The 13,096-nt window shown below is 43.0% G+C and overlaps 1 protein-coding gene across 4 annotated transcripts in view; it reads right to left on the bottom strand.

The window, feature by feature from the left end:
* aqr (aquarius intron-binding spliceosomal factor) overlaps positions 1-13,096 on the bottom strand; it is a 64,859-nt gene that overhangs the window by 36,465 nt on the left and 15,298 nt on the right. For all 4 annotated transcript variants that reach the window (XM_054795631.1, XM_054795630.1, XM_054795629.1 and 1 more), the window contains exons 15-21: positions 10,356-10,458; positions 9,501-9,621; positions 8,672-8,813; positions 8,085-8,263; positions 6,402-6,569; positions 1,323-1,492; positions 402-643 (exon numbers count right to left, since the gene is read on the bottom strand). In XM_054795631.1, the coding sequence (XP_054651606.1) occupies positions 402-643; positions 1,323-1,492; positions 6,402-6,569; positions 8,085-8,263; positions 8,672-8,813; positions 9,501-9,621; positions 10,356-10,458 (1,125 nt within the window). The remainder of the gene's footprint in view (positions 1-401; positions 644-1,322; positions 1,493-6,401; positions 6,570-8,084; positions 8,264-8,671; positions 8,814-9,500; positions 9,622-10,355; positions 10,459-13,096) is intronic.

Below are 13,096 nucleotides of genomic sequence, written 5' to 3'. Positions count from 1 at the left end.
ACAAAACTAGATGTGGATGTTAAGTTATGATCGCTTAGCACAGGGGTGCCGAGGCCTCCTGGGCAACTCCCAGGTGAGGTGTTCCGGGCATGCTCAGCCTGGAGAAGGCCCCGGGGCAGACCTAGGACATGCTGGAGGGATTACGTCTCACAGCTGGCCTGGGAACGCCTTGGTGTCCTCCCGGTGGAGCTGGGTGAGGTGGCTGAGGAGACTGCCGCCCCCGCGACCCAGCCCCGGATAAGCGGAGGAAAATGGATGGATGGATGAATCTTTAATGTACAAATGTAACAAACTGGCACCAGTGTCATTTAGTTTTTATGTGTGCGGCCCTTGCCGGATAAAGTTTGAACGTAATCAAGTAATCATTAAAAATGTCGTTTCATCGCTCATTTTCTGTTCACCTGAAAGGCGGGACTTGCAGTTCAGGATTCTCCTCTTTGACCTTTACGGACACACCAGGAAAGCAGGAGCGCAGGTGTTCCAAGGACAGAAAGGTGTCGTTGAAGTCCAGCGTGGAGATCTGATTGGGCATTTTGGAGTAGTGGGCACTGCCTGGGTCGCCGTAGCCGAGGATGATGTCGTGCAGCCAGTCTGGGACGACGCACTCCGTGTTCATCAGATTACGGATGGTCTCAAGAACGGCCTGGAACGTAGAACACAATGGGATAGATACAAATAGAAAGATAGAAACAGAAGTGAATGAGTAATTGGAGGGTTTCATGTTTTCACAATCCCACAGGAGGAGCTGCTTTGACGGGGACAGCGGGAAACTTGTACATCCGTCAATTATATTTTAATGAGCTTCAAAGTGCCTAGCTCGCTGTGCATCAATCACTGGGCGGGGAACATGTTGCTTTTATCTGAGCTAAACATCAAAGATGTAGAAGAATGTTCCTCTGAATACCCATCAGTTCCTACGCTTCTTTGCGAAAAACATCTGTCACTTCTCTGGCTGGGAAAAGGCGGATTTGTACACGAGTCGCATTCAAAATAGCAGATATGACAAAGCCCTGTTGAGTAGCTCTCAAACAGAAGACAACAGCACGGCAAAGAACAGAAGTTGGGTTTGACACACACATTTCTGTTTAGTTTTAACTTAACTTGACCTGCATAAAATCATCATCAGTAAAACTATTAGCAGGACTGCTTTTAACCTTAATCGTCTTCTTTCCTACACTCAATGTTGCTGTGAGAGAGAGGAATCCCATTAGCTTCCGCTGACAAGTGTCTCTCAATGGGCGGTAATCTCAGACTTGCCCCGGCCCTAACCTTTCAGCTACAATACCCAAGTGAAGAAAACAAGTGCCAACGGGGGTCCAAACCTTGAAGTTATTCTCCTTCGGTTTGCGCCTCATGATGATGTTGAACGTCTCGTATGGGTCCTCAGTGCCGGCCTGAATGCTGCTGGTCATGTCCTGCTGGTACTGGTTGGGGTCCAACCAGACACGGAATGTTCTGGAGTCTCCTCGCAGCTTGGGTTTTGGTTCGGGACCTACGGAGGAACATATGTTAAGAGTGCTTGCTGAAGATTGACACATACAACACATCTGTCACAACACAACAGAAATTTCCTGTTTTGGAATGTTATCCAAGATGAGACTGAGGGCAGCCAAGTGGAGACTAACACTGCAGAGTCCACAGCTTGGGGCATCTCTAGTTTTCTTTTAGTTTGTAGTCGTGTATCAAGTGTTCCGATGGTAAATACGCTTGAGAGCGAGGAGAGCGAGGTCCTCCTCTTAAAAAAGACACCGAGCGCAGCCAGAAAACGGAAGGCCGCAGCAAATTGGAGACTGTGGTTTATGCTGTAAATACACAGGACTTGTTGGAAAATGTCCTTTGTACCAATATATGGTAATCACATGCGGCGTGGATGTTGAGAGTGGTGTGGGAACTTTATGTCAGCCATTGGAAAGATGTAATTTTTTAGGGGGAGTATAATGGTACAGACAAATAGACAAATCTGATGAACCAGTGAATGATGCGTAGGGGTTTGAGTCGCCTAAATGGTATCGGATCACCTCAAGTCATCTCGGTTTAGGGTAAGGGTGCCCAAACCTTTTCCAGCGAGGGCCACATAGTGAAAAATGAAAGATTACAAGGGTCACTTTGGTATTTTGAAAATAAACACATGTAGATATGCTAAAAATATATTTATTTATATATTTTGAGAAAAAAAAGCCTCTCAGCTTCGTGCTATAGGTGTAAAAGCCTATTATTAGCATCAACTTCACAGTTTTTTCCCCATTTTTGCTGTTAGTTTTTTTTACATTTTCCAATTATTTGAACTTTCTTCGTAAATGTTCTTTTTGTGATATTATGACTTTATTCCCACAAGATTATGATTTTATCCCCATAATATATATTTTTTCCCCAAGCTTTATTTTGTACTGTATGTTTCTCATAATATTAGGACATTAAAAAACGAGCATTTTTTTCCTTTAATACTTTAACTAAAATTACATTATTTTTCCTCACAATATTATGAGTTTATTATTGTAAAATCGTGACTTTTTTCTTTTTTTGGTCCCCAGTATACCCAACCAGCGGTTACAGGGGCACTTGCCCTGCGAGCTCCCCGCACCATGACACAGCGGTCTGCGCACAGTGAGGGGGAACTACTGCTGTAGCTATGGAGCTGAATATCCAGCATCCAACGTGAAACGTGAAACTAACTTTACCACGTCACACCGCAGACATGTCTGTCTGGTGATGTTGCGTTTGGCGGGAGTCGAGTGGCAACCAGCTGTGAGCGCATTACTGCGCCTACCAAGGACTGTGGCACAGAGTTACGAATGTTATACGGCAACCAGATCGGCCTGATGTCGTGGCAGAAGCCGATATTATCTGATTTTCAAAATACAGCCGATCCCGATCCTGAAGATCAGATCGGGACATTCCTAATAATAATCATAATAACAATACGACTACTGTCAGGGCCACAACCAACGACAAGCTAAAAGTCAACTCTGAACCTCCAACGACACTTACTGTCCTCTACACATCTGTCCGCACGCCACTAAGGTAACATATGAATCACATTTACTTTGACACACACAAGCAGGAGTTTGTCTATGTTTTCCCTGGTTATATCTATTATATTGGGTAATACGAATGTAAAGGTGACTATATGGGTATTATTTCATGTCTAGAGGGCTCTTTAATGTTAAAACCCATGTTTAGAAGCTCGTAAACAGGTTTTCTAGGACATAACTATGAAAATATTCCATTTATCAATACTGAATACTACTTCGATGAAATTCACCTATCCCGGTTGAGTCTGGAACCAATTCACCGCAATATACGAGGGACGGCGTACCTTTTGCCGATGGACAAGCATTAACACTAAGTTAAATAATGGCGGCAGTAGCCCTTTCAAAACAACTCTCCCAGGCTCGTCTTCCTGCAGTGCTTTGCCTTTTTTAGGATGAGGAATGTGGATGCGGGACTGACAGGCGTCCACGCCAAGAGCGGGGTTGTGAGGTGCACCAAGGGCAGCTCACTGATGGATGTCTGCAGAGATTCATGTGTGCTGCATTGGGGGCACAAGGGGGAGAGAGGAGAGTGACACTCAATCCGCTTGACCTCTGTTGTGTGTTTGCATGTCGATGTGTGTGTGGGGCTGTGCTGGGATTGTCAAATCCTCCCGGCTAAAAAAAAAAAGTATGGCGATAGCTTAAGAGTGTAAGCGATACCATCGACGCGTAGGAAAACAATTTGGACAGCTGGGCCAGGATGTGAGAGCGGTCATTGTACTAAACTATCGCTGTGGCTTTGCATCAACACTTTGTATCCTCACAATCTCATGAGATCACAATACAAGAGCTGTGTCAAAAACAGATGCCTTTACAATGCTGGGTTTGGACTGGCACTGTCAGAGAGGCATTAGTTGAACAATATGTTTATTATTGTGGTTGTAGTTTGTGGTGGTGGAATACAACTGCACTGCAGATGGGCGTGATGCAGTGCAGTCATATACCACTGCAGCTCGACAGTGTAAAAACAAAGACTTATCTTTCAGATGCTTCACACACTTTGAATTGGATCTCAAGTGTAGCTCATGTTGTGGTCCAGTAAGAGTATTTTCACAGACACCACTGTGTTTTATCCCTGATAGCATCATAAATCGAGAAGGAAATCTTAACCGTCACTTTTGTTTGCCTCCTTCGCCTCTGTGTGAACCTTCTTGTCCTGTCTGTCACTCTGCCTCGGGAAAAGAAGCGGTACTCGGCGCAGTTGTTTATTCTGTTGTCATGACTCCAAGAGTGACTGACGTCTTGTCACGGTTCCAGTGGCTTGCATCTCAAAGCCGGAGAGGCAACCAGACACATTCACGTGAGTCCAGTGGAGCTGACAGCTCACACCGCGAGCGCCGTTACCCCTTTTGTTGGGGGAGGGGGGCGGTGGTCTAACTAATAACAACCTTACTCAGCTCCAAGCGAGCCACCGAGCCGGTTTAATCAGCCCTTAGCTTCAAATATTCAGTGGAACGCCGCCATCATGCAAAACCCTATTTCAGCTAGCAGCACAGAGAGGGAAGCTTTGTCTTTGGCTTTTGTGTCTTTTTTGCAAGAATTACGGAATTCCAAAGGAGAACTAGTTCAACAATAGAAGATGTGCAAAGGAAGTCACAAGGAAAGTCAGACTACAGCAAGGTCCCAATACTTTTTTTCTTAAAGGGGACCTATTATGCTTTTCCTCTTTTCTGACCTATGAATGTTACAATGTTGTATTCTCGTGTTAAACGATACCAACACATCAGATAATGAGGTTGGCAGGACAAAAAAAAAAAAAAAAAAGATAATGAGGTTTGCACATTTGGAAGTGAGACCTGAAAGCAGTTTTGGATGGCTCTGCACGTTGTGTTTTACATAGTTTTTTTAACACAGAGTTCCTGATATGCTAAACGCTGTAGGCCTGCCCTCCCCCCGCTCTGCTTCACTCTGTTCACCGTGTTAGCATGTAGGGCTCACAAAATGTTTGTTCGGGTGCGCCTAAAGAGGCACGCATCAGGCAGAAGTGGTTGGAGTTGCTGATTCCTGGCCAGCAAGAGAAAAATATGCTCATCTGTCAACGGCACTTCACACGGGACTGTTTTGTGAACATGGGCCAATACGAAGCTGGTCTATCCACCAAACTGTTGCTGAAGTCCGACGCCTTTCCAACGTTACTTGAAGAGACAGAAGAGCAAACTGTAAATAACAATTTATCCGTGTCCTGTTTATTTTGCGTAAGTAATCAATGTAGCATTATACAATGTGCATACGGCAAGCGGAGGGAGTGTGAAAATTTGTATAATAGGTTTCATTTACCATTAACAGCACTTACCGGAATTTCCAGCATAGGGTCGACCCTCATTTATCGTGGTTAATTGGTGCCAGACGCATGAGGCGCCTCAAAGCCGCTTTCAACTCATCAGCCCGCACTTTACATCGTTGCCATTCACTATTATAACTGACTGATGTTTTAATATTTTTCTTCATTTTACAAATAGCAGTGGTTAACTTGTTTTTACACTTGTATGCCAATTAAAAACGTTAGCGAGGGGCCTCAAAAAATGCTGTCAATTAAAACAAACACTGAATTATTTTATGTGTTACCAATAGACTATTGACTATTTAGTTACAAAATGCCTCTATAGTTAATAAAGATATGAAGATGGCCACAGTTTGACCCTGGAACAGATGATTTCAATGTCTATTATTGCCTATGGGAGGAAAAAAAGCTTTCAAATCTTAAATCATAAAAGCAGAGGCAAATAAATGTCCATCCATCCATCCATCTTCTATGCTGCTTATCCTCACTATGGTCGCTGGGGTATGCCGGAGCCTATCGCAGTTGACTTTGGGCGGGGTACACCCTGGACTGGTCACCAGCCAATCGCAGGGCACATATAGACAACCATTCACACTCACATTGACTCATTTCAGAGTTGCCAATTAGCCTAACATGCATGTTTTTGGAATGTGAGAGGAAGCTCGAGTACCCGAAGAAAACCCACGCACGCACAAGGAGAACATACAAACTCCACACAGAATAAATGTGAGAAAGATTTTTTTTTCTGAATTACATACAGATAGATGGCTGTGGTTCTGCAGGACAAGCACGTTCAAGGTTCTTCCATGCGGATACAACCTGCACAGCTAAATTAAGTAAATTGAAAGTTGCTGTGGGTACGAGAGGGCAGGGCCCACAGCTCTCAAGCGTCGTCGCTGTCGACCTCAGGTTAATGTAATGTTAATGCGAACAGGTCAGGTCGTTACTATGGCTGTCACCATGACAACACGGCTGTGACCCTCTCCCAAGGATCAGCTGGTGGTTATGATTGGGATGATGGGAGGATGGATGTCATGTGTCATTGCGTGTTTGGGATGTTTGTGGGTGGGTGCACTTATGAGTAGTACCTTCTTCAATGACACGCCCCTTGTCATCCAGCATGCCCTGCACCTCACAGCCTCGCACGTACACCAGCCCGGCCTGCTCCACAAAGGACTGGCGGCGGTCGAAGCGTGTGCCGTAGACCAGGTTGGGCCGCACCGTGATCAGAAAGCAAACGTCGTGCTTACGCAGCCCTGCAATGTGGATGGTGGGTGTGAGAGTCAAGATGGAGGACAGACAAGGACTGACAGAAAGGTGGACAGGGAGTATCGGCGGGGGACAGATCAGTGGCGTGGGCGGTAGGGGGAGGTCTTACGGGATAGGAGCTAGGCAATGAGGGAGAAACTGCCCTGTCAGCATGAGCTCTGATCTTTAAAACATGAAGTTCTAATTATAGAGGAGGGTGGACGACAGGAAGTGATACTTAATTCTGACTTTAATTTTGAGGATATGGATTATTAAAAAAGGTCTCTATGCAGGAGACGGGAATGTTAAGCATTCTGCAATGCGTTAAAAAAATATGTGGATGTTTTTTTCAGACCTTTCTTTGCCTTGCAACATTAGACATCTTGTGAAGATGTCAAAAAAGTCACAAAAACAAACTGTCATAAACAAATGATAACTTTTAATTTTAAACATGTATGATGATTATTAAACATTTAGAAAAAAAGAGCAAAAAATAAATAAAATAATTTAACACACTAAGACACAATAGTTTGCTGGGGTTAAAAATTAGATTTCTTTTATTACAGTCACGTACAAAAGTGTAACTACTGTATATTGATATCATTTAAATATATTTTGAACATTTCCAATTCCATAAATTAACGCATATTTTTTTATCTTCTCTGCAAAAATAAAAATGTAATATGTATTAATAAGCAGTGGTGTAAATTAGAATTTTACTGCATCACACAGAGTTTCTAATATATTTTATGACCAAAAATTACTTTCCTTTTTTAATTTATTTGAGTCAATTATTATTGTTATATTATAACTTCATATTAATGTATTACAGTCATCCTTTGCCACTTTGCGGTTGAAACATCGCTCTCTCACTCTTATCACGGTCAATTACTGTAATAAATGATCACTGTTTTGTGGTTGATTAAAGTGGCGGCCATCACTTGTGTCCGTGCAGTGATCCTGTAGCCTGCGCATACGAGTTGCGCAATGTGGTGGAAACAAAGAATAGGAGTGTAAAGGTGACTATAGGGGTTTTATTTCATGTCTACAAGGCTGAAAAAAAAATAATCAAAAATGGTAAAAAAAAAAAAACTATTTAGAAAGTCATAAAAATGTTCTATTCTCTTACTACGAAAATATTCCATTTATTACTATTGAATCCTACTTCACGGAAATTCACTTATCGAGGTCAGGTCTGGAACCAATTATCTGCAATAAACGAGGGATGATTGTATTTGAATTGAATTTATTTGGATTTAAGGAACACCAGTCATTGTCACATTACCCTGAAATTGGATCTCTTGAGATTGTGTAGCTATGTCGAATGTTGTGACCAGTTAACTTCAGTTATCAGTGTCACCTTTGCAAGTAGTCGTGTTATTCAAATAGAAAAGATGCTACACAAAGGCTTACATGTTGTCAGGGCTCACGTGTCAAGCGTTAGTGGTTAAGGCGACACAGAGGTGGCAAAGAAGCAGGTCAGTTTTAGCTCTCGGTGTTGTCACGTTGGCGTGCGGCGTTACCTTCCCACTCCTGCTTGATATGATCTTGCACGTTGAGGTGAACTGTGACGTCAGCGCGAACACGTGCGGGCCAGCTCTCGCCGATGTTGGGTTTGGCCACCTCCACGATGGAGAAGGCGGTGATGGTCTGAGCCATCCTGGCCCAGCCTCCGAACACCACTCCGCCGTACTCGGATTGCCTGTGTGTTTGGGGGGGGGGGGACACGGGAGAGAGGGAGGAAAGAGGTGTGACAAGCGCCGTGGGCCGTTGTCAAGCTTGAAATGAGTTGGATTTGGGGCAGCCGCATGGCACCGCTGCCGACTTATTTACTTTTGAGAGCAACAACAACTAAAAAGTTGCTACACCACTTGACATAATGGGAACACTTATTATGTTAAGCAATGGGTTTCTAAATGTGGTGTTGCAAATGTCACAGTCTTTGAATTAAATATCCTCAATGTGGCGTGCCGTGCGCCCCGAGAGGCGGAGAGGAGATAAGGATCTTCATTCATAAAAGTTAAAAAGACTTGCTCGATTAATGGGACAAATGACTTGACGCTAAAGTAGGGGAGGAGGGGAAACAATAAAATGACTGAGGATGGCTTACCATGGTTTCATGCGCCACACCACATCTTCTATGTCCTGTCTAATCTCGTAGGTGGACTCCAGGCGGAACAGGTTGAAATTCCTCAGCAGGTAGTCGTGGAGGGTGAGAAACTGGAGGTTAAGTTTGGGGAGCGCAAGGCAGCCTGAAAAGATAACACGACAGATACAAGGCATTAGTATCACATACTGTACAAACAATGGCCCTCTTAGTATACAGTTATCCCTCGTTTATCCCGGTTAATTGGTTCCAGACCCGACTGTGAATTTCCGCAAAGTAGGATTCCTTCTTTATAAAGCAAATCTTTTCATAGTTAAGAGCATAAAAAACCTGTTTACAACCTTCTGCTGGTGAACACGAAGTGACGTCAAGGGTTAAGAGTTGAGTTTTAGCTTGGCGTGTGTTACAGCCCCAACAGAAGCCAAGTTTTTATAAGGGATTACAGTACCTGTTGTGAGATCATTCAAACCCGCAATAAAAGCCTGATGTCCCAGCACTCAAGTCTGGTGTGTGTGTGTCTCACCAAACATTACAGTAACATTACTGACACCTAGTGACCAGTGCAGAATGCTACATATCATTCACAGCGTCTTCGAATGAGTCTTCTGAATGCCTTCTTCTGAATATAATTTAGTTCATTTAGCCATTTTTATGCTTGAAAAGGATTAATTTAGGCAACAAATATGACTAATAATAGGCTGTATTCAACCACAAAACAGCATTACTTATTAATTTATATGTTTGTGATCAACCGTGATGGACTGAAGCTGCAAAATTCAAACCGCAAAAGGGGTGAGGGATGACTGTAGATACATTTAGCCCATTGTTGTACCTTCTCCAGAGAAGTACTCTGTGGGGACGATGTTTTCATCCCAGATGATCTTCTCGGTTGGATAAAGGGGCATCTGGTTCAGTTGCTCGATCTGAGAGATTCTGCGCTCATGACGGGACACCTGTAAGAGTGGACAAAGAGAATTGCTTAATAACACATATTTCTTTAACAATTTTATAACACAATAACAGGAGCCTCAGCAGCGTGTGGAGAAACCATAACAACCCAATATAGTAGACATAATAAGAGAAAATAAGCCATTTAAGACATAAATGCTTGTGTGTTTTGCAGTAATTGTGTTCTGGTGCTAGGGGAGCTAAGTGGGGTTGAGGACAGGAAGTGATGTCGGCGGTTCAGAGTTGAGTTTTAGCTCGTTGTGGGTTATGGCTGCAACAGTAGCCCGTGTTAGGGATTATTGTGACTGTTTTAAGGTAATTCAAACCTGCAATAAAAGCCTGTTGTTTCGGCCTTCAGGTCTGGTGTTTGTGTGTCTTACTGAACATTAAAGTCACATTACTGACACCTAGTGATCAGTGTAGAATACTACATCATTGCAATATCTTTGACTGCGTCTTCTGAATGCCTTATATTTCAATTGTATTTGTTAATTTTAACTATTTTTTATGCTTGAAAATGCTTCATTTAGCTAAAAAAAAATGTTACATTTGTTTAAATATGCATAATTGTTGACTAATAGGCCGTATTCAACCACAAAGCAGCATGATTTATGAATTAACATATTTTTTAAAAACGATAGAGTGAAGCCGCAAAGTTTGAAGCGCAAAGTGGCGAGGGATGACTGTATGAATTAGGAGGCAAGTAGGAGAGCAGTGTATGTATGGAGGCTGAACTTACCAGCAGTTCAAGAAGAACTTTCTTCTCATGGGTGGTGTCTTGGCCCTCAGGCAACTCAGGTAGCAGACACAGGTAAGACGCCACCCGGTGGAGTGTATTTGGGCTATAGAGAAAAATTGCATCTTGTTGTAAATACGTATTCAGACTACGGATTCACTGACTGGCATATTTCCATATTTTTAAGTCTAGGTTCGATCTGTACTCATGCCCTCCTTGACTTCTGAGGGTTTCTCCAACGGTGATGCTGTACGCACAAAGCTCTTATGTAGCCTTATGTAATTCTTTTGTGCTTGTTAGCACTCGCAACATAAAGCCAATCCCTTCTGTTTGCTTTGACACTCCTGCTCCATCAGCACTCATGCAAGGGCCGGCCCGCATTGATGCGACAGGATTATGAAAATCAAAGTCTCTGCGAGCTGAGGCGTGGCTCTCCGCACCAAGTCTTAATCAGGTTGACAGGCTGTGACACGGGGTTTGTTGCTACATAAAGCAAGGGCAGGCTATGGACACAGCAATGACAAGCTCTGGACAGCCACACGTGGCCCTATATCCACGCGCGTACCCCGTGATTGAGCGACAGAGCGGCGATTGTGCCAGTGTTGCACTTCAGTGGCCGGTGGATGACCTGGCACAGCTCATGTGGGCATCCCTCAGCAACAAGATAAGAGTGTCACAACATCTCTCTGGGCGCAGGGGGTGTTGGAGATGACTGGACCAGCTGAGCCACTGGCAAATGTGCTGGAACTAGTCCACCATAAGTTTCTATCGCCTGGAGGACTGCCTTGACCCTAACTGTTATGGGGTAAACTCACAACTTGATGAAAATATTCCTCTGCACTTCAGACTGTGTGAAAAATTTGCAGCATCGGTCGGAATGAGACACACAAACAAACAACAAAAGTTGGAGGAGAAGGCTCTCCCTGTTTATATGTTTATCCAAGAGGAGACTGAGGGCAGTGAATGTGGACAAAACAAAAATCAGCAAAAGCCTATTTAATGCAAAATTATACTTAATCATTCATTGCAAACAGGCTTGCCTTGCATGTCAACAACGTGATGCACACCCTTTGAAAATGTATTAAATTCATTTATTCACCTAAAATGACACTCGGCACGCTTTATACAACTGTCAGAAGTATCTATTTTTAGGCAAAGCTGTGGCAATAATACTCGGTTTGTGTGTTTTGGGGAATTAGCGGATAAATTCAGAGCGACGGGTGACTCGGAGCTTAGTAAAGAGTAGCAGGAATAAAGTGGCATTAGCATTTCAGTTGCTGGGATGGGGGGACTGCCTCGTTAAATCTGATAGTGGATATTTTCAGAGGGAGTTACTCCAGGAGCTCTTCGGGTGACAGCTATGGAGTGAGGAACAATGGCGCTCCAAGGAGCTTGTGGGTATATATGAGGAATGAATCAGCAGGAGCATTAACCTGATTCAGCAGTGCTCGGCTCACAGAAACACAAGTGTGAGGTGCAAGCATTTAGTAGAAAGGAGAGAATGATGAATGTAAATTAGATGTTGTGTCATGAAAGAGGTTAGGTTACACATTTTTGGTGGCCAAGAAATATCTTGTTTTTTAAAATATTTGCAATGGAGAGAATGCCAGATCCACAGTGTTCCATTTAATGCAAAATTAGCAGTAGTTAAATGAACTATTTACCCACTGAATGTTAGTCATTATGACATTCAAAATCCCATTCTTTTCCCAGACTCAGTAAATACCGTAAGTTCCAATGTATAAGCTGCTACTTTTTTTCTCAAACTTTGAACCCTGTGCCTTATACAGTGATGTGGCTAATTTATGGCTTTAAGAATTACACTTCCCATAATGATTAGAGTGCAGCTTCAGGAAGTAGTGAACTGGACGCTAATATGTTTTAAAGTCTTCTGCACCGATCGATTTTTGATCTGGCAAATCTTAAGTGAGTTTGATCAAGTGTAGAATTAGATGGCGGCAGATGTTGAACTTCGATGGAAAAAAAAGCGCCTCACGTCTCATCAGCTGAGCTAACGAGTGACACGGGGAACATTGAGTGGAGGTAGAATTGCAAGGTTTATAGTGCGTCTTTTATAGTGTATCAAAAAATCCACTATCCCCTACGGTGGGGGTCGGCAACCCGTGGCTCCGGAGCGGCATGAGACTTCAGCCTGCTTGTTGCGGCTCCATTTGCTGAGCGCTGAGATCGTAATGACGGGGGAAGCTGTTCACAGGTGGAGAATACATGAAATAATTGTTCATAAAAATAGCATCAACAATAGCATCTCTTCTCTGAATAAAAAAATAAACAAGAAATGACGATAATTTAGCAAAGGCGTAAACGCTATTGAACAAACAACACTGATATGCAGATATGTGAACTCTGACAAGCTTTTTATGTTAAAGTTGGCTACATTTAGTTTTAATTTTAATTTAATTTAATTTTTCAGTGTTTGATTGTCAGAGTAGGCCTACCCTTAAACTTCTTGAATTTTGTTATTCTAACAGTTACCATTTAAAAAAAGATTACAACTTTGACAAATGTATTACCTGAATAATGTTTTGCACCTTCAGACTTTTTTTTTTTTTTTTTTTTTTTTTTTTACTGGAAGAGGAGGCAAAATGGCTCTTTGCATGGTAAAGGTGGCTGACGCCTGACCTACAGGTTTCAAAATGCTGGACTACTGTGTGATGAAGAGGACAGCTCAAGGTAAAGGGCGAATTTTCCTTGAGATGAACGTGACACCGAGCACGACAACAGAA

The sequence above is a fragment of the Dunckerocampus dactyliophorus genome, chromosome 13 (genome assembly GCF_027744805.1).
Source record: "Dunckerocampus dactyliophorus isolate RoL2022-P2 chromosome 13, RoL_Ddac_1.1, whole genome shotgun sequence".
Taxonomy (NCBI): Eukaryota; Metazoa; Chordata; class Actinopteri; order Syngnathiformes; family Syngnathidae; genus Dunckerocampus; species Dunckerocampus dactyliophorus.
This window is presented reverse-complemented; position numbering and strand designations above follow the sequence as displayed.